General features: G+C 42.8%; 1 protein-coding gene across 2 annotated transcripts in view; it reads left to right on the forward strand.

The window, feature by feature from the left end:
* Nucleotides 1-26,551, forward strand: part of LOC144507969 (cadherin-related family member 3-like) — a 78,376-nt gene that overhangs the window by 48,463 nt on the left and 3,362 nt on the right. For both annotated transcript variants that reach the window (XM_078235591.1, XM_078235592.1), the window contains 9 exons: nucleotides 11,332-11,437; nucleotides 11,545-11,760; nucleotides 12,786-12,931; nucleotides 14,371-14,512; nucleotides 15,529-15,776; nucleotides 17,349-17,479; nucleotides 17,612-17,704; nucleotides 17,788-17,860; nucleotides 26,074-26,110. In XM_078235591.1, the coding sequence (XP_078091717.1) occupies nucleotides 11,332-11,437; nucleotides 11,545-11,760; nucleotides 12,786-12,931; nucleotides 14,371-14,512; nucleotides 15,529-15,776; nucleotides 17,349-17,479; nucleotides 17,612-17,704; nucleotides 17,788-17,860; nucleotides 26,074-26,110 (1,192 nt within the window). The remainder of the gene's footprint in view (nucleotides 1-11,331; nucleotides 11,438-11,544; nucleotides 11,761-12,785; nucleotides 12,932-14,370; nucleotides 14,513-15,528; nucleotides 15,777-17,348; nucleotides 17,480-17,611; nucleotides 17,705-17,787; nucleotides 17,861-26,073; nucleotides 26,111-26,551) is intronic.

Below are 26,551 nucleotides of genomic sequence, written 5' to 3' on the forward strand. Positions count from 1 at the left end.
CCATTTGAGAATAGTGCTTGTATTATGGCACCACTGTTTCTGTAGACTGAAGGACTGGAAGCTCAAAGCTGCAGAAATAACCATAATGTCAGCTGATCTTAAATTAAGGATAGCAGTCAAGCCAGATGAGGCAGGAGATTGATGTATACAGATATTGAGAATGTGATGATCTTTGACCCAGAAGAAGTGTGGTAAGGAACATTTGTAATGTCTTTAAAAGGTCAGTGGAACCTGCAAATGTTTTGAAGAATGTTTGAAAAGGATTTTTAAAATCAATTTGCATCGGCTACGAACCATAGAAACCCTACAGTGCAGAAGGAGGCCATTCAGTCCATTGAGTCTTCACTGACTCTCCGAAAGAGCACTCTACCGAGGCCCACTCTTCCCACCCTATCCCCATAACCCTGCACATTGATCATGTCCAATCTGCCTAACTTGCACATCTTTGGAGTGTGGGAGGAAACCAAAGCATCCAGAGGAAACCCACGCAGACATGGGGAGAACGTGCAAACTCCACACAGCCAGTCACCCGAGGCTGCAATTAAGTCTGGGTCCCTGGCGCTGTGAGGCAGCAGTGCTAACCACTGTGCCACTATAAAGGGTTTAATTATATATTTTTTGGATTGTATGAAATACTGGCCCATGCGACTTGGAGACCCTTGACCTGGAAGGAGTATGAAAAGGAAGGAGGTTCAAACAGAAGCTGTGCGACTAGCCTGCTCAAAGGAGAGCTACAAGCAGAGGAGCTGGGCAGTGGAGGAGATCAGTGCACAGGCACAAAGAGAAATCAAGTAGAGATAGACAAACACAGAGAATTCTTGTCAGGAAAAGAATCAAATCGCTTTCAGAAAGAAGTCAGTTTTCAGTTTGCCAGAAAAATAGAGAGGCTCTTGGAGGTGTTGTTTGAGCTGGATTCGAAAAAGTTCTAAAGCCTGAAACACTAAAGAGTTGGGCATTTTCTCAGAGTGGTTTAACCTTGAACAGGGGTATCAGTGGTTGATCAGGTAAAAAGAAAATCTGGAGAGCTACACCATCAGGACTGTTGTGACCTGAGGAGGAGAAAGTTTGTACAAGTGAGCCTTGCAGATGATAATCATATGCAGGGAACTCAAAGGTGAAATTTATTACCGGATAGGATTCCTGATCGAGGATTCATTGTGGAACTATGTAGCAACGTTAGTCTGGGGAGTGAAGTGGATATTTGTGCTTTAGTATGGCGTACCTTTGTTGCATTGCTTATTTAAAGTGAAATTTACTTATTATTTTAATTATCATTATCATTTGCCTACTCGTGTCTATTTAATTTGCATTGCTTCCAGTTCATATTGAAATAACAGCCACAAACATCAGAATCTTGTTGGTGATTTCTTCAACTGGGAGTCATTCAGTAAATTTAGTTGTTTTTGTTTACGGTTCCCCCATCGGAATCGTAACAAATAGAATGGAAAAATAAATCTCAGCATGGTGGCACAGTGGTCAGCACTGCTGCCGCACAGTGCCAGGGATCCGAGTTCGATTCCTGGCTTGGGTCACTGTCTGTGTGGAGTTTGCACGTTCTCCCCGTGTCAGCGTGGGTTTCCTCCGGGTGCTCCGGTTTCCTCCCACACTCCAAAGATGTGCGGGTTAGGTGGATTGGCCATGCTAAATTGCCCCTTAGTGTCAAGGGGACTAGCTAGGGTAAAAGCATGGGGTTGCAGGATTAGGGCCTGGGTGGGATTGTGGTCGGTGCAGACCCGATGGGCCGAATGACCTCCTTCTGCACTATAGGATTCTATGATTCTATTTGATGTTGTAGTACAAGTGAACATGTTGGTGTTTTTAAAGCTCTCTCTTTTACCAAGCATTTGGTCACTTTCAATACTATTTCCTTACCTGCATTCAATGTCAAGTTTTATCACATTTTGTTTGACAATGCTCAGGTGCCATGTAACTACAGGTTGTTGTTGAAGACCTTCTATGAATGCATGTTGCTGCTGTTGTTTTAATGTTATCGTTCAAATACAATTTTCATGATTCTCTGTACTTTACAAGAGAGGTGAATCTCATTGAATCATAAGATTTTTGGAGGTCTTGGACGTGAATGTTAAATGCTGAGAAACTGTTTCTCCTAGCTGCAGCATCTAAGACTAAGGATTGTAATGACAGGATAAGTATTATTTATTTAGATTGAATCTTAGTCGGTGCAGTAAGCACCGTGTATTAATATATGCATGTTGTCACCAGTGATGTCACAGGTCGCTAGCACGGGACACTAGCAGCATCAAGGAGCAGCCGTGTAGTGAACACATCTTGTAAATAAAGCTGTTAGTTTTTAACCCTCTGTGCTCCCTAACGTCAATACCACAATACACAGCACACAAACGAGGACTCGAACGGTGCCTGCCAGCCACCCGGGAGGAAAACTAATTAGCTAAAAGTCAGAAAGGAAGTCTCAGAAGTAAAGCTCTTGCATGCCCTTTGGGCATCATTGGAAAGGTGGACGTGAGTAATAATCCTCTGCAAAGCAATTATAGAGCTGGGGGTGTTTAGAACAAGAGGTTGAATCTCTACTCAGTGCTTTGTTTAAACAGGAGAAGCAAGGTAGCAGCTGAAAACATGTGGCAAAGTCTGCATCCAGGGATCTTCCACTGGGAAGGAAATGGTTTTTGGTGCGGTGGTACCCTTCGATGAAAATATGGAGCGATGGGGTTCCTATGTTGAGCGTTTTGACTATTTTGCACGAACAAACAAAATAGCAGAAGATATTAGGATTCCTGAGCATGATGAGGGGAAAAACATTCAATTTCCTCAGAAGTTTAATGCAACTGGAGAAGCCAGGCACTAAAAGAGATGAACAAATTGTACAGATTCTGCAAGCACACTATTCACTGAAGTCTTTGGTGATTGCAGAGCACTTTAGATTCCACCCCAGACATCAAAAAGAAGGGGGAATCAATTACATAATTTGTGGCTGTATTAAAAAGACTTGCAGAGTACTGTGAGTTTAGTGATGTGCTGAATGACGCAATTTGGGACAGATTGGCCTGCGCAGTGAGGCAATGCAGGAAAGGTTGCTGACCAAGGGTAATCTTATTCTGAAAAAGGCCATGGAAATTGCTGTTGCAATGGAGTTGGTCATGAAAGAAGCTTAGCAACTGAGTTTGAATGCTCAGATACACAAAATGTCAGCTGAATTGTCACCTACGAGTTTCGAAACTCGGACATGTCGCTGATTGTGTGAAGCCAGGGCATTCAGCTGTGGAATGCTGGTGCAAGGATATAATATGCAGAAAATGTGGAAAAAAGATCATATAAAACATGCCCGCTGGAAGAAAAAGCAAAAATAATATGAAGCAAGAACAATCCAAAGCAGCATGTAAACATTAAAAGAAGTGTTCATCGATGTGAAAGAGTCGAGAGAAGTGAAGCAACTCACAGTCTGAGGATGAATTATCACTGAATGTGCTAGCCATCACTCATTCTGAATAGATACTGGGCCACTCCACTGCTGGATGGATAGCAATGTGGATGGAAGTCGACACTGGGGCAACAGTCCCGCTGGTGCCAGAGACTATCTATAAGGAAAAAGTCAGACAAGAAAGTTTCAAGAATAGTCTTGAGGACGAACATTGGTAAAGTGGTCCTACTCATTGCTTCTTGGAAGTACAGCAGAGAGGGAGAGATTCGCGAGAGGAGTGCTGCGGGTAAGCGCTTTTATTTTTTAACTTATTTTTTCGCGGGTTTTTAAAAAAATATCTAAACCCGGAAGTGGTCGCGCAGGGAGGTCTGGGAGAGAGAGATTTTTTAAAAGTTACTCACCTCAGTGAATCGGCCTCATTGCTTCTTGGAAGTACAGCAGAGAGGGAGAGATTCGCGAGAGGAGTGCTGCGGGTAAGCGCTTTTATTTTTTAACTTACTTTTTCGCGGGTTTTTTAAAAAATATCTAAACCCGGAAGTGGTCGCGCAGGGAGGTCTGGGAGAGAGAGATTTTTTTTTCCCCAATAAATTGGAACAGAGAGGAATCCCGATACTCTACACTTGTAGAGTATCCCACCCTCCCTCCTCCTCTAACCTAAAAAAAAAAGACCCAGTGAGAGCAGGGCTTTGGAGAAAACAGGAGGAGGAAAGGTAAGTTTAAAATTTTCATTCACTTTTTTTTTCCCTGTGTGTTTAAAAGGGCAATTATGAGTGTGAGGCCAGTATGTTGTTCCCAATGTAGGATGTGGGAGGTCCTGGAGGCTCCTAGCCTCCCGGACGACCATATCTGTGCTGGGTGTGTTGAGCTGCGGTTCCTAAGGGACCATGTTAGGGAACTGGAATTGCAGCTCGAGGACCTTCGCCCGGTTAGGGATAGTGAGGAGGTCATTGACAGGAGCTATCGGCAGGTGGTCACACCGGGACCACGGGAGGAGGGTAACTGGGTAACAGTGAGGAAGGAGAAAGCTCGGTTGATGGTGAGCACCCCGGTGGATGTGCCCCTTAATAATAAGTACTCCTGTCTGAGTACTACTGGGGAGGACAGCCCACCTGGGGGAAGCAGCGGTGGCAGTGTCTCTGGAGCTGAGCCTGGCCCAGTAGTGCAAAAGGGTAAGGAAAGGAGGGTAGTGCTAATTGGGGACTCTACGGTGAGGGGGTCAGATAGGCGTTTTTGCGGACACAGACGGGACTCTCGGATGGTGGTTTGCCTCCCTGGTGCAGGGGTCCGGGATGTCTCTGGTCGAGTCCCAGAAATCCTGAAGGGGGAGGGAGAGGAGCCGAAGGTCGTGATGCATATAGGTACTGCTGACATAGGTAGGAAGAGGGAAGGGGTCATGAAAAGAGAATATAGGGAGTTAGGTAGACAGCTGAGAAAGAGGAATGCAAAGGTAGTAATCTCGGGATTGCTGCCTGTGCCGCGGGAGAGTGAGAACAGGAATCGGTGGAGAATGAATGCGTGGCTGAGGGACTGGAGCAAGGGACAAGGATTTGGGTACTTGGATCATTGGGACCTCTTTAGGGGCAGGTGTGACCTGTTTAAAAAAGACGGGTGGCACTTGAATCCCAGGGGGACCAATATCCTGGCGGGAAGGTTGGCTAAGGCTACTGGAGAGACTTTAAACTAGAAAGGTTGGGGGGAGGGAATCGAAATGAGGGGACTGAGAGCGAGGAGGTTAGCTCGCAAATAGATAAGGAATGTAGACAGGGTAAGAGGGAGGTTAGACGAGTGATGGAGAAGGGAAGTGCTCAGGCTGAAGGTCTGAGATGTGTCTATTTTAATGCCAGGAGTGTAGCGAATAAAGTGGATGAGCTTAGAGCGTGGATTGCTGCTTCGAATTGTGATGTGGTGGCCATTACGGAGACTTGGATGTCTCAGGGACAGGACTGGGTGCTTCAGGTGCCGGGTTTTAGATGTTTCAGGAAGGACAGGGAGGGAGGCAAGAGAGGGGGGGGAGTGGCACTGTTGATCAGGGATAGTGTCACGGCTGTAGAGAAGGTGGACGCCGTGGAGGGATTGACTACGGAGTCTCTGTGGGTGGAGGTTAGGAACAGGAAGGGGTCGGTAACTTTGCTGGGTGTTTTCTATAGGCCGCCCAATAGTAACAGAGATGTTGAGGAGCAGATGGGGAAACAGATCCTGGAGAGATGTAGGAATAACAGAGTTGTCGTGATGGGAGATTTTAATTTCCCAAACATAGATTGGAATATCCCTAGGGCTAGGGGTTTGGATGGAGAGGAGTTTGTTAGGTGTGTCCAGGAGAGTTTCCTGACACAGTATGTGGATAAGCCTACTAGAGGAGAGGCTGTACTTGATCTGGTGCTGGCTAATGAACCTGGACAGGTGGAGGATCTCTCGGTGGGTGAGCATCTTGGGGATAGCGATCATAATTCTATCTCCTTCACGATAGCATTGGAAAGAGATAGGATCAGGCAGGCTAGGAAAGTGTTTCTCTGGAGTAAAGGGAAATACAGTGTCATCAGGGAGGAAATTAGACGGGTAAATTGGAAGGAGGCATTCTTGGGGAAAAGTACCGAAGGAAAGTGGAGGATTTTCAAGGAATGTTTGTCTGGAGCTCTGCATGACAACGTTCCGATGAGACAGGGGGGTGTTGGTAGGGTACAGGAACCGTGGTGCACGAAGGTTGTGATGAACCTGGTGAATAAGAAAAGAGTGGCGTACAGAAGGTTCAGAGAGCTAGGAGGTGTTAAGGATTTAGAGGAGTATACGGGATGTAGGAAGGAGCTTAAGAAGGAAATTAGGAGAGCGAGAAGGGGTCATGAGAAGACCTTGGCGGGTAAGATTAAGGAGAATCCCAAGGCTTTCTACAAATATGTCAAGAGTAAAAGGATGAGATGTGAATGCATAGGACCCTTAAAAGGTGAAGGGGGAAAAGTTTGTGCGGAACCGTTAGAAATGGCGGAGGTGCTTAATGAATACTTTACCTCGGTATTCACGGTGGAAAGGGATCTGGGTGGTTGTACTGCTGGTTTGCGGTGGACAGAAAGGATCGAGCATGTGGACATAAAGAAAGAGGATGTGTTGGAACTATTGAATGGCATCAAGGTTGGTAAGTCGCCGGGACCGGATGGGATGTACCCCAGGTTACTGTGGGAGGCGAGGGAGGAGATTGCGGAGCCTTTGGCGATGATCTTTGCATCGTCGATGGAGACGGGAGAGGGTCCGGAGGATTGGAGGATTGCAGATGTGGTCCCTATATTCAAGAAAGGGAACAGGGACAGCCCAGGAAATTACCGACCGGTGAGTCTAACCTCAGTGGTTGGTAAGTTGATGGAGAGGATCCTGAGAGACAGGATTTATGATCATCTAGAGAAGTTTAGTATGATCAAAAGTAGTCAGCACGGCTTTGTCAAGGGCAGGTCGTGCCTTACGAGCCTGGTTGAGTTCTTTGAAAATGTGACCAAACACATTGACGAAGGAAGAGCGGTGGATGTGGTCTATATGGACTTCAGCAAGGCGTTCGATAAGGTCCCCCATGCAAGACTTCTTGAGAAAGTGAGAGGGCATGGGATCCAAGGGGCTGTTGCCTTGTGGATCCAGAACTGGCTTGCCTGCAGAAGGCAGAGAGTGGCTGTGGAGGGGTCTTTCTCTGCATGGAGGTCAGTGACCAGTGGAGTGCCCCAGGGATCTGTTCTGGGACCCTTGCTGTTTGTCATTTTCATAAATGACCTGGATGAGGAAGTGGAGGGATGGGTTGGTAAGTTTGCTGACGACACCAAGGTAGGTGGTGTTGTGGATAGTTTGGAGGGATGTCAGAAGTTGCAGCGAGACATAGATAGAATGCAAGACTGGGCGGAGAAGTGGCAGATGGACTTCAACCCGGATAAGTGTGTAGTGATCCATTTTGGCAGATCCAATGGGATGAAGCAGCAGTATAATATGAAGGGTACCATTCTTAGCAGTGTAGAGGATCAGAAGGACCTTGGGGTCCGGGTCCATAGGACTCTTAAATCGGCCTCGCAGGTGGAGGATGTGGTCAAGAAGGCGTACGGCGTACTAGCCTTCATTAATCGAGGGATTGAGTTTAGGAGTCGGGAGATAATGCTGCAGCTTTATAGGACCCTGGTTAGACCCCACTTGGAGTACTGCGCGCAGTTCTGGTCACCTCATTACAGGAAAGATGTTGAAGCCATTGAAAGGGTGCAGAGGAGATTTACAAGGATGTTGCCTGGATTGGGGGGCATGCCTTATGAGGATAGGTTGAGGGAGCTTGGTCTCTTCTCCCTGGAGAGACGAAGGATGAGAGGTGACCTGATAGAGGTTTACAAGATGTTGAGAGGTCTGGATAGGGTAGACTCTCAGAGGCTATTTCCAAGGGCTGAAATGGTTGCTACGAGAGGACACAGGTTTAAGGTGCTGGGGGGTAGGTACAGAGGAGATGTCAGGGGTAAGTTTTTCACTCAGAGGGTGGTGGGTGAGTGGAATCGGCTGACGTCGGTGGTGGTGGAGGCAAACTCGTTGGGGTCTTTTAAGAGACTTCTGGATGAGTACATGGGATTTAATGGGATTGAGGGCTATAGATAGGCCTAGAGGTAGGGATATGATCAGCGCAACTTGTGGGCCGAAAGGCCTGTTTGTGCTGTGGCTTTCTATGTTCTATGTTCTACTGAAGAGTTGCATTGAAGTAGATGTGCAACTTAACAGGCAAACAGCAAATTTGTCTTAACACATGTAGTAAAGGGCAACTATCCAGCATTGATGGATTGAACATGGTTAAAAAAGACTCTACTGAACTGGGCCTAAGTCAACCTGGTGAATCAGGCCTTACAAGCACTCTAAAGAAACAGCTGCAACATGCATTCATAGAAAGTCTTCAACAACAACCTGTAGTTACATGGCACCGGAGCATTGTCAAACAAAATGTGATAAAACTTGACATTGAATGCAGGTAAGGAAATATTATTGAAAATGACCAAATGCTTGGTAAAAGAGAGCTTTAAAGAAACCAACTTGTTCACCTGTACTACAACATCAAATAGAATCATAGAATCCTTCATGTTTGATGGAGAACTGGGGAGTATGAAAGACATCACAATTCAATTGAAGATTAAAGAAGGAAGCCAAGCAAAATGCTTGAAGGTAAGGTTGATAGTCTATGCTATCAGGCCAAGAGAGGAGGCTGACCTAGAACGACGGGTGAAGATGGGATTCTTGGAGCCTGTCAGTATGAGTGAATGGGCTTCACCAATAGTACCAGCCATCAAAAACAATAGATCCATACGGATTTGCAGAGACATGCAGAGTTGTGTGTGGGATTGACTTGTTTGTGGGATTGGCAGGAGGCCAATGTTTTAGCAACATTGACCTGAGCAGGCATATTTACAGATGAATGTAGACAAGAAGTCACAGGAACATCTGACAATCGTGACACATAATGGTTTGTTTCAGTATCAGGGGTCACCATTTGATATCACATCAACCTCAGCAGTTTCAAAGAGCGATGGATCAGATGCTGAGCAGATTGAGTGGAGTCCAGTACTATTTGGATGACATGCTAGTTATTGGAAGAGATGAAGAGGAGCATCTTCAGAATTTGGATGCCGGTCTCCAGAAATTGGAAGACTATGGACTGAGGCTCCTCACGGACAAGTGTGAGTTCTTCCAGTCCTCCACTGAGTATTTGGGACACGAGATTGATGCCACTGCCCTTCACAAATCTCCTTTGAGGGTCAAGGCTATCACAGAGGCACCCGCATCTCAGAATACTACCCAGTTGCGATCCTTTGACTTGATTTGATTTATTATTGTCACATGTATTAGAATACAGTGAAAAGTATTGTTTCTTGCGTGCTATACAGACAAAGCATATCATTCATAGAGAAGGAAATGAGAGAGTACAGAATGTAGTGTTACAGTCATAGCTGGGGTGAAGAGAAAGATCAATTTAATGTGAGGTAAGATCATTCAAAAGTCTGACAGCAGCAGGGAAGAAGCTGTTCTTGAGTCGGTTGGTACGTGACCTCAGACTTTTTTGTATCTTTTTCCCGAAGGAAGAAGGTGAAAGAGAGAATGTCCGGGGTGCATGGGGTCCTTAATTATGCTGGCTGCTTTGCCGAGGCAGCGGGAAGTGTAGACAGAGTCAATGGATGGGAGGCTGGTTTGCGTGATGGATTGGGCTACATTCACGACATTTTGTAGATCCTTGCAGTCTTGGGCAGCGCAGGAGCCATACCAAGCTGTGATACAACCAGAAAGAATGCTTTCTATGGTGCATCTGTAAAAGTTGGTGAGAGTCATAGCTGACATGCCAAATTTCCTTAGTCTTCTGAGAAAGGAAAGGCGTTGGTGGGCTTTCTTAATTATAGTGTCGGCATGGGGGGACCAGGACAGGTTGTTGGTGATCTGGACACCTAAAAATCTGAAGCTCTCGACCCTTTCTACTTTGTCCCTATTGATGTAGACAAGGGCATATTCTCCTTTACGCTTCCTGAAGTCGATGACAATCTCATTCATTTTGTTGACATTGAGGGAGAGATTATTGTTGCCCCACCAGTTCACCAGATTCTCTATCTCATTCATGTACTCTGTCTCATCATTGTTTGAGTTCCTAGGATTGTTGAAATACTGCAGAAGATTTGTTTCAAATTTGGCAACCATTTTAAAACCATTGAATGATCTGTTTGCCGGAACAAGAGTGGAAGTGGTCAGATCAATGCAATGAAGCTTTCATACAAGTCAAAGAAACATTGCTCAAATATGAAGTCCTCACAAATTTTGATCCTATCCTACCCCAACAGTTAGCGTTTGATGCATCCATCCCCTTATGGTGTTGGAGCAGTGGTATCCCACATCATGTTGTTGGGTGAAGAAAGACCCATTGCCTTTGCAACTTGAACATTGAACAATGCTACACACAAATGGAAAGAAAAGATTTAGGGATTATCTTTGGTGTAAAGAGATTCCACCAATTCCTGTATGGAAGAAAGTTTACCCTGTTGACGGACCATCATCCATTAATAATTTTTGGACCACACACAGGCAATTCCGTCACTAGCAGCGAGTAGAATGTAGAGATTGACATTGCTTTTGTCTATACATACCTATACCATTAAATATCGACAATTGAGTCTCCATTGTAGTGTAGATGGACTTACACAGTTACCATTAGCAAGTCGTTAGTCAGACTACTTGAGCGGAAGTACCTTCTACTTTGAACAAGTAGACAGCAAACCTGTCACTTCAAGACAAGTGGGGAAGTGCACTCGGATTGATCCAAGACTCTCTGAAGTAATGGACATTGTAGCCCACAAATGTGCTGAAATTGGAAATGATTAATAATTGCAAAAGGAAATTGAATGTACACTTGAAGCAAAAAAAATTGCAGGGCCAAGGGGTTAGAGAGGGCGAATGGGATTGACTGGATTGTGCTACAGAAAACTGGCATAGACTCAATGAATGGAATGGTCTCCTTCTGTGAAATAATGGTCGAAATACACCCATCCTGTCCACTGTGGGAATCATAGCGGTGAGACAGAAAATTCGGGGGACCGTTTAAAGATCCGTTGAGCTTGGGCGGGAATTTCCGGTCTTGGGGCTGGAGAATCCCGTCTAATGACTCCATGACCAGTAAGACCAGCACGTATTACATAATTACTTATTCAGTGAAATTCTTTCCTGCAATTGACAGAATTATTTTTCCCTATGTAATTTTTTTCTCACATAATTACAGAGCAACCTTTATCTTGTGATTTAATAACAAATTGCTAATCCAGTTCTGAATCTGCAAGAGGAATCTGTGACCCAATATTGTAGAGTGAATATAAAAAAAACTGTGTAAGGTGAAGAGCAACCTTGATGGCATTTTACATGAATGGATATTTAAGATGTTTTTTAATCTGTGTTGTAAATGTTTACAGGTTGGTCCTAAAGGTTTGGATTATGATAACCTAACATTCGAAGGTTTACAATTCAAACATACAATAATGATCAAAATTTCAGATGGTGGAACTCCCTCCTTAACATGTAAGTAGAGGGAAACTTGTATTTATTCAATCGTGACAATGGTTTATTCTAATCTTTGCTTATATCCTTTCATATTAAAATGCTGCTACACTGTCTGATTTTCACAGCCACAGCTACTCTGATTGTCCAAGTGACTCGTAAAAATGAATGGAAACCCAAATCACCAGATGATACATTCACTGTTCCAGAAAACAGTCCAATTGGAACCATTGTGGGAGTTGTAAAATTCACTGATGCTGATGTTCCTTTAAACAGCATTAAGTATAGCATTACAGGTGGAAATGATGGCATTCCTCCCAAGTTTTACATGGAACCCAACACAGGTAATGCATGCCTTCCTCTTAGAAAAATACTTCCTCATAACTCAAAAAAATGTCATTTATTACACACGGGTTGGGAGCACTTTAGTTCGCTGAACAGATTGCTTCCCTGTAATGTAGTAAATTGATGCTGGGTTCCACACTCTGCCTGGATTTTGATGCTCTGAGCGCACCAAATAGCCAACATATTTGGTTAGCTTTTACTGTGATGTTGAAAATAAAATAAAAACAGAAGATGCTTGTTATGCACAGCGGATTGATCAGAGAAACAGGTTTCCTCATTAGATTTGGCTTAGATAGAAAACTTATTTTTATGAGACTACTGGTTCACTTTTTATTTGGGGAGGCAGTGGCATAGTGGCATTATTGCTGAACTGATAATCGAGAGACCCAGGATAATGCTCTGGGACGTAGGTTCAAATCCTGCCATGGCAGATGGTGAAATTCAAACTCAATGCAAATCTGAAACTAATATTTTAATGATTACCATGAAACCATTGTCAATTGTCACAAAATCCCACCTAGTTCACTAATGTCCTTTAGGAAAGGAAATCTGCTGTCTTTACCCTGGTCTGGCCAACATGTACCTCCAGTTCCACAGACTTTTAAATGCTCTCAGGGATAGGCAATAAATCCTGGCCTGCCGGCGACACCCACATCCCAATGAACAAATTAAAAAATAGATCAATCACTGAATATATCCTCAGGGATGATGTACATTTTGGTATATATATATTATATTAATATATATTATAATATGATATATATGCTGAAATAAGTTATGACCAGTGCTTGAGTCATAATCAAGGAGCAATTTTATCTTTTGACTATAAATTCCATTAAATAAATTATTTATGTTGAACTCCCTGAATTGTTCCAAAATATTATTTTTTTCTATTGCAGCACTTTTAAATCTGATCTTTTCAAGTGACTCATTCAATGAATGTCAAGAGACACTTAGATAGTAAAATGTAATTTGTTTTGTGTTTTCTAACACAATAAAAGTGTTTTTTGCTTCTGGTTTCCAGGGCAACTAAAGCTCTTGAACTTATTGGATGCGGAAACTACAGGCCGCTATTCACTGATTGTCCAGGCTGTTGATCTGAATAATGATATTGCGTCTGATCCATTGAAACAAAAAACCAGCTTCACCACTGTCACTGTGGACATTCTGGTAAAGTATCGAACATCCATCACCTGCCAAAACATTCTTGTTCCTTTCGGTTTAGTGTAATATATCTATTTTATTCAGTGACTGTAAGCATCATTTATGATCTCCAAAGGCTTACAAGATAGAGAGGGGAAGTGGTGCTTCAGTTGGACAGAATACCACATTTAGTTCCTGGTAATCCACCTCGGGAGGGACATATGGAAGAGATAAAATGCAATTTCACTAGAATGATACCAGAGCTTAAAGAGTTAAATAATGAAGCAGTTGCATAGACATGATTCATATTCCCTTGAGTTTGGAAGATTGAGGGATCTTTTAATCAAATTGTTTAAAATGACAGAATGATTGGAGAGGATAGGTTGTTTACCCTTGTGGGAAAGTCTAGGACCAGTGGGCATAATTTCAGATGGAGAGGTCATCTATTTGAGACAGAGATGAGGAGGGTATTTCTTCTCTCAGAGGGTAGTGAATCTGTGGAATTATTTACTACAGAGTGCTGTAGAGGCTGGGCCATTAATTGTGGTCAAGGCCAAGATAGACAGATTTTGAATCAATATGGGAATCAAGGGTTATTGGGATAAGGTGGGAAAGTGGGGTTGAGGATTATGTTATCAGATCAATGATGGCGGAGCAGACTTCACATTCAGTGGATTACGTTACACTATTGTTATGTCAACAAAACCACCAAATTACCACTGGAACCACATTTATTTACACACTGATATCTCATGAGCCAGTGGCAGTATAATATGATTTAGATGAAATGTGGAAGAAAGGACATTAAGAATGTTATGGTACTGTTCTAAAAAGAAATCCATGCCAACATTTTCCAACCTACAATACCTTTAAAAGCAGATGAATTTGTCATTCATCTCGTTTATGCTACATGCATGGAATTGTCTGCTACATTTGCCTGTATGGTCAACAGTGACTTGACGTTGTTGACAGTGAATTACTTTGGGATATTCACCAGATGCGTTGAGGTGTTATGGAAAAGCAAATGTCTTTTTCTAACACTCTTAATTCAGGTGTGAGTCATATTATTGAGTTGATTTTTCTGCAATTCCCTATTTAATGTATTATAATTTGTTTGTAAAAGTAATGCAGGTTTAGAAAAAAAACAGTAATTAATGTATTCTCTTATAACAATGTAAGAATGCATAACTTGTAAATTTGCATTAAGTAATCTGCATATTTTTAAATTTAAATTTCCATTTCTAGAAAAGAATATTAAAATTAAGCATTGATTTATATCACCAATGTATCATCATTCTGCATAAAGAAATGAAATGCAACTTGCATTGCGGAAAATCAGCATCTTGGAAATTTAGTGCTACATTTTTTTAACTAAATACTAATCAAAATAGTTCTAAATGTATGCTTGTAATAGATGTTTGTCAAGCTTACAATGGCCATATTCTTCTGTTTCTGCTTCTATACAGAATGTAAATGATGAGCCTCCAATCTGCAACCCAGCATATTATGAAACTACCATATACTCCACAATTAAAGATCCCTTCCTTCAACTCCACTGTTCAGACAAAGACTCCACGAGCAACCAACTTAGCTATGTGATTGTGGGAGGTAAGTATGGATTCAATGGTTCAAATTTTAACTGTGGATCACTTTTTAGCAGGTGTATTTTTTTGCCTGTTTGAATCAGATGGTCTATTCAATCTGTGCCATCATACCTGATGGCACAGATTGTAAGAAGTTTAACAACACCAGGTTTAATTGGTAGCAAAAGCCACACAAGCTTTCGGAGCTCCAAGCCCCTTCGTCAGCTGAGTGGGAATTCTGTTCACAAACAGGGCATATAAAGACACAAACTCAATTTACATGAATAATGGTTGGAATGCGAATACTTACAACTAATCAAGTCTTTAAGAAACAAAACAACGTGAGTGGAGAGAGCATCAAGACAGGCTAAAAAGATGTGTATTGTCTCCAGACAAGACAGCCAGTGAAACTCTGCAGGTCCAGGCAATTGTGGGGGTTACAAATAGTGTGACATGAACCCAATATCCCGGTTGAGGCCGTCCTCGTGTGTGCGGAACTTGGCTATCAGTTTCTGCTCAGCGACTCTGCGCCGTCGTGTGTCGCGAAGGCCGCCTTGGAGAACGCTTACCTGAATATCAGCACAGATTGTACCATTACCCCAGGATAATCCTTCATATTAATATAGGCTTCTAGACTCAAGATAGGCATCTGATTAATATTGTTTATTCATAAATAGACAAATCATAGAATCATAGAATCCCTACAGTGCAGAAGAAGGATATTCGGCCCATCGATTGTCAAAAAAACCCATCTGGTTCACTAATGTCCTTTAGAGAAGGAAATCTGTCATCCTTACTTGGTCTGGCCTACATGTGACTCCAGAACCACAGCAATGTGGTTGACTCTCAAATGCCCTCTGAAACAGAGGGCAGTTAGGAACGGGTAATAAATGCTGACCCAGCCAGCAACACCCACATCCCGTAAATGAATTTTTAAAAAATACCTTGTAAGATATGCTAAAGGTGAAACTTTCTGAATTGGAATATCCATCATTTTATTTTATATTACATTAACAGCTCATTTTATTGTGCTTGCTCTAGGCAATACAAACAATCGGTTTAAACTCCAGAGAATAAATTTCAATCCGCCATCTGTGGCTACAACTCAGAGCTTCCAGTTTGACAGCATTAGGGGCATACAAGATCCAAATGACTATCAACTTTTAGTTCAAGTCACCGATGAACTTGATGCAATCAAAGCACATCAGCTGACCACCACGGCTACGGTTGTTGTACACGTTATTCCATGGACAACTACACAGCCAACCACTGCAACACCAACTACTCCGGTCAGTGCAACATCATTTATAATAGTGGGTCCATGTCATTGATTTTTTTTTTACAAAATTCTGCATTGTCATAGAATCCTACAATGCAGAAGGAGGCCATTCGTCCTATCGTGTCTGTACCGACTACAATCCCACCCAGGCCCTATCCCCATAACCTCATGTATTTACTCGAGCTAGTCCCTCTGACACTAAGGGGCAATTTAGCATGGCCAGACAACCTAACCCGCACATTTTTCTTTTTGGACTGTGGGAGGAAACCGGAGCACCCGGAGGAAACCCACGCAGACATGGGGAGAATGTGCAAACTCCACACAGACAGTGACCCAAGCCGGGAATCGAACCCGGGTCCCTGGTGCTGTGAGGCAGCAGTGCTAACCTCCGTGCTGCCCACACATCAGTATCACAATATTTTGACAGTTTGATGTCTAATTGATCATTGGCCTTCTTTATGTTCAGATTGAGTATTGTTTTCTGAATTTGAATCAAAACATGATGAATTTAACTGTAATAAATATGGGACTTTTTAGGTCAAAAGTGGAAGCATTTCCATAGACAAAAACAAAAGGTTATTGACTTTTAATCAACAAACCAATTTTGAAAGGAACAAATACATTTTCTATCCACAAAGTCTAATGTTATAAGGAATTGGTGTGTACTAATGTCTTTTTCTCATGGAACTTTGGTTAACCAACTGAATGCTGCAGTCACCACCCTAAGCCTCAAACTGCTTATTACTATAGGGAACAGTCCTGGATTTCATTGGAAGAGTTATGGAGCTGAACATTGGCTTCTTGGAACAGTCTATGGCTCAGTTAGTATCACTCTTGCCATCTGAGTCCAAAGGCTGTGGGTTCGAATCCCACTTCAGAGAGCTTGAACATAAAATCTAACTTGTCACTTCAGCTTCTCGTGCTGAAGGGATGCTGCGTTGTCAGAGGCCCCGACTGCCCAAAATGGCAATGACCTCGAGTTATTCTGAAAGACAGTACAATAATGTGCAAAATTAGAAATGAAATTCATAGTTCATAGTTTTGTAACATGTGAATGTCAGTTTACTGTTTAAAAGAAATCATATCGAAGAGAAAAATTCTGAGGTAGTAAAGGGAGGAATGGAGTGGATTCTGCAACCAGAACTTGAACATGTGATAAATTGGTTAGTTTCAATGCATGTGTAACAATTCCAATAAGTCTGGAAGAATTCAATAAGTATTGATGCTAAAACATTAATGATAAGGGGTGACTTTAAGCTTACTTGGTAAAAATGGGGCAATAATGTCCTGGGAAATGGTGGGAAATAATTTACTGGACCATTCCCACTGACAGAAAGGCCATTTCGAACTTCCCCAGGGCTTGCTGTAGGTGAGCCTGCTATATCCAGCAATCTGACCCTCTGGTCTATATAGGAGCCATTTTAGGTGAACTGTGTGCTGTGCATTACCTGCCCATATCAGTTAGCCATCTGCCCAGAGAAGAGACAAGCCAGTGGGTCCCACTTTAGTTTTGTGAGACCTGGAAGAGCAGGAATGCTGTAATACTTCAAATGCTTAAATTCTCTGTCTTGTTTTTTAACAGTTTACTACAGCTGTGTTAGTACTGACCTCGACTTACTGGAATCCAGATGGTTGGTTTGTTGCTCTGTTGGTTATCACCGGATTGTTGGCGCTGGGAGCGCTCTATGGATTGGCTTGGGCTCTCTTCAAAACGTAAGAGTGAGCTGATCTTTGCTCACACCAACCTTAGCTTTTCATGTCAGGGTTTCGAGCTCTGAGCGAATTATATTTGGCTTGCTATGCAGTTTATGACCATCCTTTAACTCATCTTTTATTTGCTGACAGCCACCCAAAATGTATCCAATTCTTTCCCAAATGTAAGAAACCTGTAAAAACACCTTTAACCGATGTCACTGGGTCTGGTCGAAACCACCTAAGGTAACGTTTATTCTTAATTGATCTTTGAAAGTAATAAATGCTGGAATCGCACACTGAATTACATTGTTGGTTTTCTATCTCAGCAATTCATCGCCAGTTAATAAAGAAGCCAGTTCAGAAACCAAGTCACCAATTCTCTCGGACAATGTAGTAAAGGTCAGTTGTGCTCAATTTTGCACTGCATTGGATACTTTCCTTTGGGATTTACATTCAAGTTTTTTATTGAATCATTCAGGCACAAAATGCGGGTGACAATCTTTGCTATTGAAAACACAATCTGTATGTAGGAGAACAAATTCTATCCTTCTTTTGTAACCTTGTTGACACCAAGTTTGTGATTTGTGCATATTTAACCTGTAATTATTCTCTACCTCCCTGAATGGGTGAGGTGATTTGAATATTTCCTGCCATAACGTGTTGGGGTTTGGATCTCTTTCAGTAATACCAGGGGTGCACAGTGGTTAGCACTGCTGCCTCACAGCGCCAGGGATCCGGGTTCGATTCCAGCCTTAGGTCACTGTGTGGAGTTTGCACGCTGTCCCCATGTCTGCGTGGGTTTCCTCCGGTTTCCCACCACACTCCAAATATGTGCAAGTTAGGTTGATGGGCCATGCTAAATTGCCCCTTAATGTCAGGGGGACTAGCAGGATAAATATGTGGGGTTATGGGGATAGGGTCTGGCTGGGATTGTGGTCGGTGCTGACTTGATGGGCTGAATGGCCGCCATCCGTGCTGCAGGGATTCTATGATTCTAATATCACTTTAGTCTATTTTACAGAACTTCTTATGTGAAGAGGCTGGTTTGCCTTACAACATAAGCCCTCTGCCACCCTCTGCCCATGTGCCCATTGTATCAATCCATTGTCAGTGAGGCTAAAAGCATGGGCGGTATTTAAATGTGCCACTTGGCAGGTAAATGATTAATCGGGTGACCAGGTGATTTACAACAGGTACTTTGTGGGAAGCTTGCTGATGTTAATTTATTTACAGCTCAAAGATAAGGCTTTCATTGTGAATCAACCCTGTGTAACTAATGCTGCATTTGCACAACTGGCATTTCCATTCTTTTAGATGAATCCACTGGGAATAACTTCCCTGTTAGCAGGGAAATCTCCCTAAGCTGACAGTACATTGCACAAATCCATGAGTGTGCTGCTTGTGTATGAACATACTGGAAGTGGAGGGCCACATGGTGTGCAAGGCAGAGTTAAACATCCCTGCCAAGAGTGGAAGACTCTGAAAGTTACTCTCATTGGTCTCTTAATTACCAATTTCTCATCTCCTCCCCTGAATATGTTGGGGTAAAATTCCCCTTGGGCATTAGTGCAGATCAGTGGGGCAAATCTGCAGCCTCTTTTACACACTGTCTCAACCTCATTTATTTCAATGGAGAACCAGGTTTACAATCTTTACAGTGCAGAATGAAGTCATTCGGCCCATCGAGCCTGCACTGACAACAATCCTGCCCAGGCCCTATCCCCATAATCCTACGTATTTACCCTGCCAATCCCCCTGACACTAAGGGGCAATTTAGCATGGCCAATCTACCTAACCCGCACATTTTTGGAATGTGGGAGGAAACAGGAGCACCCGGAGGAAACCCATGCTTATACGGGGAGAACATGTAAATTCCACACAGACAGTCACCTGAGGCCGGAATCGAACCCGGGTCCCTGATGCTGTGAGGTGGCAGTGCTAAACTCTGTGCCACTACGTCGCCGTTTGACAGCATGTGAAACAGGCTACAGATTCTCTATCACTTATTCTGCTCCAAAACCCTGAAAGGAATTTCCCTCCCAGTTGATTTCTTTCTGACATTAGGGCTTCATATTACTCATTGGCCGAACATGTAAAATCACATCTAATCAGTATTCTGTAAATTGATTTTGTGTCTCTGTGTGCCTTGTTTGGGAGCAGATATCCACTCCATCTGACGAAGGAGCAGGGCTCTGAAAGCTAATGGCATTTGCTACCAAATAAACCTGTTGGACTTTAACCTGGTGTTGTTAAAACTCTTACTGAACATGTAAAGCCTTTGAGAGAGAGAGAATACTTGTCCTTACTGAATGTTTAACATTAATGTAGTTTTAAAGCTTATTATAGAGCATTTTAATAACAAATTAAGATTTATCTCTAAGATATATTTAACAGGAGGGAATTCCTATTCTGGGTTCATGTCTCTTTGAAGTTTCAGTAAATATCTTTTGGTAAGGTAGTTAACAAAGCAAATTTCTTGTATTATATTGGGTGGAAGATCCATCAACATTATTTTTCTGCAACTGTGGCCATACTCATGAGGCCAAAGCAAATACTCCAGAGTTTGAAAGTGAAATCTTGTCCTGTATCTGTTCAGTTTTATCGGAGGGATATTATTAACTGACAACTGTTCAATATCTCATGCTTCCTCAGTTAAGAACTGAATCAACATGACAAAATCAAAGAGTAAATCTCGCTACAGGGCCAAAACATGGAATGTTTTCAAGAAGCAGTAAGATATAACACTTGAGGCAAAGGGGATCAAAGGATATAGCGGGGGGGGGGGAGACAGGATCGGGCTATTGAGTTGGATTAAACTGATTGTAATACTCCCGGGACAGCAGTTTCTGAATCCTAGCAAATGGATGAAAATATCCTCCTACCCCTCCTTGAAATGAAAAGCAGAGTTATGAACAGACACAGACGCACAATTTTTTTAATTTCTAGAAATTTCAGCATTCCTCAAAAGTCATGTTTATCAGATCAGTAAAATTGGATTGCGCACCATTCTGGCCTTTTCAAAAATGACCACAAAAAGCTATCAGATTATTTTTGCAAGGCATTTCTTTGTTTCCATGATAACTGAGAGGGTTTAAACTAGTTTGGCAGGGGAGTGGGACCCAAAGCAGTAGGAAGACAGAAGCGAAGGTTGAGTATAGCACAGAAGTTAAAGAGAGCACATTAAGTAGTAAAGGCAGTGTCAGTAATCCTAGTACCCGACAGATAAGGCAAAAGCAAGACAGAGAGCAAGGGAAGTCCAGATTAAACTGCATTTATTTCAATGCAAGAGGCCTGACAGGCAAGGCAGATGAACTCAGGGCATGGATGGGTACGTGGGCCTGGGATATTATAGCAATTACTGAAACATGGCTAAGGGAGGGATAGGACTGGCAGCTCAATGTTCCAGGGTACAGATGCTATCAGAAAGATAGAACAGGAGGTAAGAGAGGAGGGGGAGTTACACTTTTGATTGAGGAAAACATCACGCAGTACTGAGAGGGGATATATCTGAGGGTTCGCCCACTGAGTCCATATGGGTTGAACTGAGAAATAAGAAGGGGGAAATCACTTTGGTACTATAGGCCTCCAAATAGTCGGCAGGAAATTGAGGAGCAAATACGGAAGGAGATTACAGATAGCTGCAAGAAAAATAGGGTGGTAACAGTGGGGGATTTTAACTTTCTCAACATTGACTGGGACAGCCATAGTATTGGGGGCTTGGATGGAGAGAAATTTGTTGAGTATATTCAGAAGGAATTTCTCATTCAGTATATGGATGGCCTGACTAGAGAGGGGGCAAAACTTGACCTCCTCTTGGGAAATAAGGAAGGGCAGTTGACAGAAGTGTTAGTGAGAGATCACTTTGGGACCAGTGACCATAATTCCATTAGTTTTAAGATAGCTATGGAGAATGATAGGTCTGGCCCAAAAATTAAAATTCTAAATTTGGGCAAGGCCAATTTTGATGGTATCAGGCAGGAACTTTCAACAGTTAATTGAGGGAGTCTGTGGAAAGGCAAAGGGATGACTGGATAATGGGAGGCTTTCAAAAGTGTGTTAACCAGGGTTCAGGGTAAGCACATTCCTCTTAGAGTGAAGGGCAAGGCTGGTAGAAGTAGGGAACCCTGGATGACTCGGGATATAGAGGCCCTGGTCAAGAAGAAGAAGAAGGAGGCACATGATATGCATAGGCAGCTGGGATCAAGTGGATCCCTTGGAGAGTATAGAGGGTGTAGGAGTAGAGTTAAGAGAGAAATCAGGAGGGCAAAAAGGGGACACTAGATTGTTTTGGCAGATAAGGCAAAGGAGAATCCAAAGAGCTTCTACAAATACATAAAGGGCAAAAGAGTAACTAGGGAGAGAGTAGGACCTCTTAAGGACCAACAAGGTCATCTATGTGCAGATCCACAAGAGATTGGTGAGATCCTAAATGAATACTTCTCATCTGTATTCACTGTTGAGAAAAGCATGGATGTTAGGGAACTTGGGGAAATAAATAGTGATGTCTTGAGGAGTGTACATTTAACAGAGAAGGAGATGCTAGAAGTTTTAAAGCACATCAAGGTAGATAAATCCCCAGGACCTGATGAAGTGTATCCCAGGACACTGTGGGAGGCTAGGGAGGAAATTGCGAGTCCCCTAGTAGAGATATTTGAATCATCGATAGTCACAGGTGAAGTGCTTGAAGATTGGAGGGTGGCAAATGTTGTGCCTTTAAGAAGGGCTGCAGGGAAAAGTCTGGGAACTACAGGCCGGTGAGCCTCACATCTGTACTGGGTAAGTCGTTAGAAGGTATTTTGAAAGATAGAATCTACAGGCATTTAGAGACGCAAGGACTGATTAGGTACAGTCAGCATGGCTTTGAAAGTGGAAAATCATGTCTCACAAATTTGATTGAGTATTTTGAAGGGGTAACCAAGAAGGGAGATGAGGGCAGTGCAGTTGATGTTGCTAGCAAGGCCTTTGACAAGGTACTGCATGGTAGGTTGTTGCATAAGGTTAAATCTCACGGGATCCAGGGTGAGGTAGCCAAATCGATACAAAATTGGCTTGATGACAGATGATAGAGGGTGGTTGTAGAGGATTGTTTTTCAAACTGGAGGCTTGTGACCAGTGGTGTGCCTCAGGGATCGGTGCTGGGTCCACTGTTATTTGTCATTTATATTAATGATTTGGATGAGAATTTAATAGGCATGGTAAGTTTGCAGATGACACCAAGATTGGTGGCATAGTGGACAGTGAAGAAGGTTATCTAGGATTGCAACGATCTTGATCAATTGGGCCAGTGGGCTGACAAATGGCAGATGGAGTTTAATTTAGATAAATGTGAGTTGATGCATTTTTGTCGATCGAACCAGTTAAGTTTATTTATTAGTCACAAGTAAGACTTACATTAAGACTACAATGAAGTTACTGTGAAATTCCCCTAGTCGCCACAGTCCGGTGCCTGTTCGGGTCAATGCACCTTTCAGACGTGCTGGTTAGATTTGCGTCAGAGGCAGGGCCTCTGACGCAAATCTTTGTCTCATCACTGGACACAGGTGAGGTCCCAGAGGATTGGGGGATAGCTAATGTGGTCCCGTTATTTAAGAAGGGTAGGAAGGATAACCCGGGAAATTATAGGCCGGTGAGCTTGACATCCGTGGTAGGGAAGTTGTTGGAGAGGATTCTTAGAGATAGGATGTATGCGCATTTAGAAAGGAATAAACTCATTAATGATAGTCAGCATGGTTTTGTGAGAGGGAGGTCATGCCTCACTAACCTGGTGGAGTTTTTTGAAGAAGTGACTAGAATGGTTGACGAGGGAAGGGCCGTGGATGTCGTCTACATGGACTTTAGTAAAGCGTTTGACAAAGTCCCTCATGGTAGGTTGGTGCAAAAGGTTGGATCTCATGGGATAAAGGGGGAGGTGGCTAGATGGGTGGAGAACTGGCTTGGTCACAGAAGACAGAGGGTGGTAGTGGAAGGGTCTTTTTCCGGCTGGATGCCTGTTGCTAGTGGTGTTCCGCAGGGCTCTGTATTGGGACGTCTGCTGTTTGTGATTTATATAAACGATCTGGAAGAAGGTGTAACTGGGGTGATCAGTAAGTTTGCGGACGACATGAAAATAGCTGGACTTGCAGATAGTGAGGAACATTGTCAGAGGCTACAGAAGGATATAGATAGGCTGGAAATTTGGGCAAAGAAATGGCAGATGGAGTTCAATACAGATAAATGCGAAGTGATGCATTTTGGTAGAACTAACGTAGGAGGGAGCTGTACGATAAATGGCAGAACCATAAAGGGTGTAGATACGCAGAGGGACCTGGGTGTGCAAGTCCACAGATCCTTGAAGGTGACATCACAGGTGGAGAAGGTAGTGAATAAGGCATATGGCATGCTTGCCTTTATAGGATGGGGCATAGAGTATAAAAGTTGGGGTCTGATGTTGCAGTTGTATAGAACATTGGTTCGGCCGCATTTGGAATACTGCGTCCAGTTCTGGTCGCCACACTACTAGAAGGACGTGGAGGCTTTAGAGAGAGTGCAGAGGAGGTTTACCAGGATGTTGCCTGGTATGGAAGGGCTTAGTTATGAGGAGAGATTGGGTAAACTGGGGTTGTTCTCACTGGAAAGACGGAGGATGAGGGGTGACCTATTAGAGGTGTATAAAATTATGAAAGGCATAGATAGGGTGAACGGTGGGAAGCTTTTTCCCAGATTGGTGGTGACGTTCACGAGGGGTCATAGGTTCAAGGTGAGGGGGGGGAGGTTTAACATGGATATCAGAAGGACGTATTTTACACAGAGGTGGTGAGTGTCTGGAACAAGCTGCCAGAGATAGTAGTAGAGGCGGGTACAATTCTATCTTTTAAAAAGCGTTTAGACAGTTAGATGGGTAAGTTGGGTATAGAGGGATAGGGCCAAATGCGGGCAATTGGGACTAGCTTCGTGGTTAAAAAAAGGGGGCGTCATGGACAAGTTGAGCTGAAGGGCCTGTTTCCATTCTGTAAACGTCTATAACTCTATAACTGGAAGGGAGCAGCTTTAGAACACTGATCTTAGGGTTGGTGCACTACAGCGCAAATTAATATGACTTTAATTTGCTGGAAATTAAACCTTGAGGCTTTAAGATGTTCAACCATGCTGGCGAGTTTCCATTTCCTTTTAGTTCCTACTTTGCCACAGTGACTGTTTTAATCCTGCCTTTGAGATGGGAGGCTCGAACAAGTGAGAGACCATTGGGTGTGGGTGGAGGAGGGGGTAATTTTAATCCACCTTTCTTGGCAGCAGGCCTCTGGGATCAGACGAAATGTGGGTTTTAGATCCTTGTCCTATATTACTGTCTGCTAACTTCAATAACATTAGGTGGTATACAAAACTAGCATTGAACTTGATCTCATCGGTTTCTTAATGGGCTGGTCGGGTTAAAATTGTACACAAGCAAGTATCCGTTCAGTTTTATTGGAGGGATATCATTAGCTGACAACTGTTTAATGTCTCATGCTTCCCAGCGAAGAACTGAACCAGCGTGACAAAATCATAGATTAAATCTCCCTACAGGGCCAAAACATTGAATGTTTTCAAGAAGCAGTTAGATATAACACTTGAGGGATCAGACTGTTGAGTTGGATGATCATAATGAATGGCGGAGCAGGCTCGAAGGGCTGAATGGCCTCCTCCTACTCTTATTTTCTATGTTTCTATAGGTGAAGATTTCTCCATTACTCAGCATAGCAAAGTTGTGAATGTGCTTTAAGTACAGGTCTACATTTTCACTGAGCCTATCTAGTCCACAAGGACATCTCACCTTCCATTAGTATCCCTTTTCAGAAACTAAGCGATCACTTTAATTGATCCCGTATGTGACATAGACTTTGCCATTAGAATGTATTTTTTACATCACTTTGCACTTTAATCACTCGCATTTTCAGGGGCAGAGGGGGGTGAATTCATTTGAAGGGTAAGTTCAAAGTGAAAATAGTCTAAACCCACATCCCAGAACAATAGGCTAATTAACGGTCACAATGCCTCCAGCTAAACTGGGCCCTAACCACCAAAGGATAAAGTACCACATATAAACACAGCTTTCTTTACATATGAACTTAATTATTTATCTAACTATTAACATATGGTGTAAACACTGGACGAGTGAAGACATGTGGGATAGTTAGCTCCCATTTCATGGAATTGCCATTTCGGAACACTCGATCCTGTGGGTCGTCACCGTACCGTTATTACACACATTTGTTGGTTTATTTTTAAAACGTGTTCGTTCGAAAACACCAATGGCATCTTGAATGAACTGCCTGAATTGCAACAATTGAAATATTTTTGGAACAACATTTGAGTTAGGTTTGTGAAATGTGTGGATACTGAGCGGAGGCAGAATTGGTTTTGACTAATGGTCTTTGTGGTCAATATCTTCACCATAGAAAAGCACTGAATAATTTGGAATATGGAGGATAAACCAGGAGGGACTGCATCATTAATACATGTGTTTTTATTTGGCACTTTCCATTAAAAATTGTATTTCCTTTGACTTGCAATTTAAGTATTGCCATTTTAAGCATGTTCTTCATTTTAAAAAGGCTACCATGCGCAGCTCAATAAATTATTAATTTGAATTTCAGTTTCCGGAACAATTTGATGGACGTGCTGTAGATATAGGTAATAAAACATTTTGCATGCTTCCTTCTTGCTTTTCATGGAAGGGGATATTATTAATGGTTTTCAGTGCAGCAAGTTGACCTTGCGATTTATCAATGAGCCTGGGGAAATGTGACTTTTTTTGATTGTACTCGATATAAGGAATAAATAGTGGTTTTCATTATACAATGCTTTAATACAGGCATTTTAAATTGTTCTTTTGCTAATAATTATCTTTGACCTCCTGGCAATTGGTTCTTCTGCTCCCGTTGGACAATATTAGGGATCACAATGCATTATTATTCTGACAGTAAGAGGCTATCCAAATCACACACTCACACCAGTACACACAATACATACAAATCCTGAATTCCAAATGGCCAGAGAGCAGTTCTTGGTGAAACCGTTTGAATTCAATGACCATTTCCACAATTGGTCAAAGAGTGCAAGAAGAAATAAGTT

Source organism: Mustelus asterias, chromosome 19, assembly GCF_964213995.1.
Source record: "Mustelus asterias chromosome 19, sMusAst1.hap1.1, whole genome shotgun sequence".
NCBI lineage: Eukaryota > Metazoa > Chordata > Chondrichthyes > Carcharhiniformes > Triakidae > Mustelus > Mustelus asterias.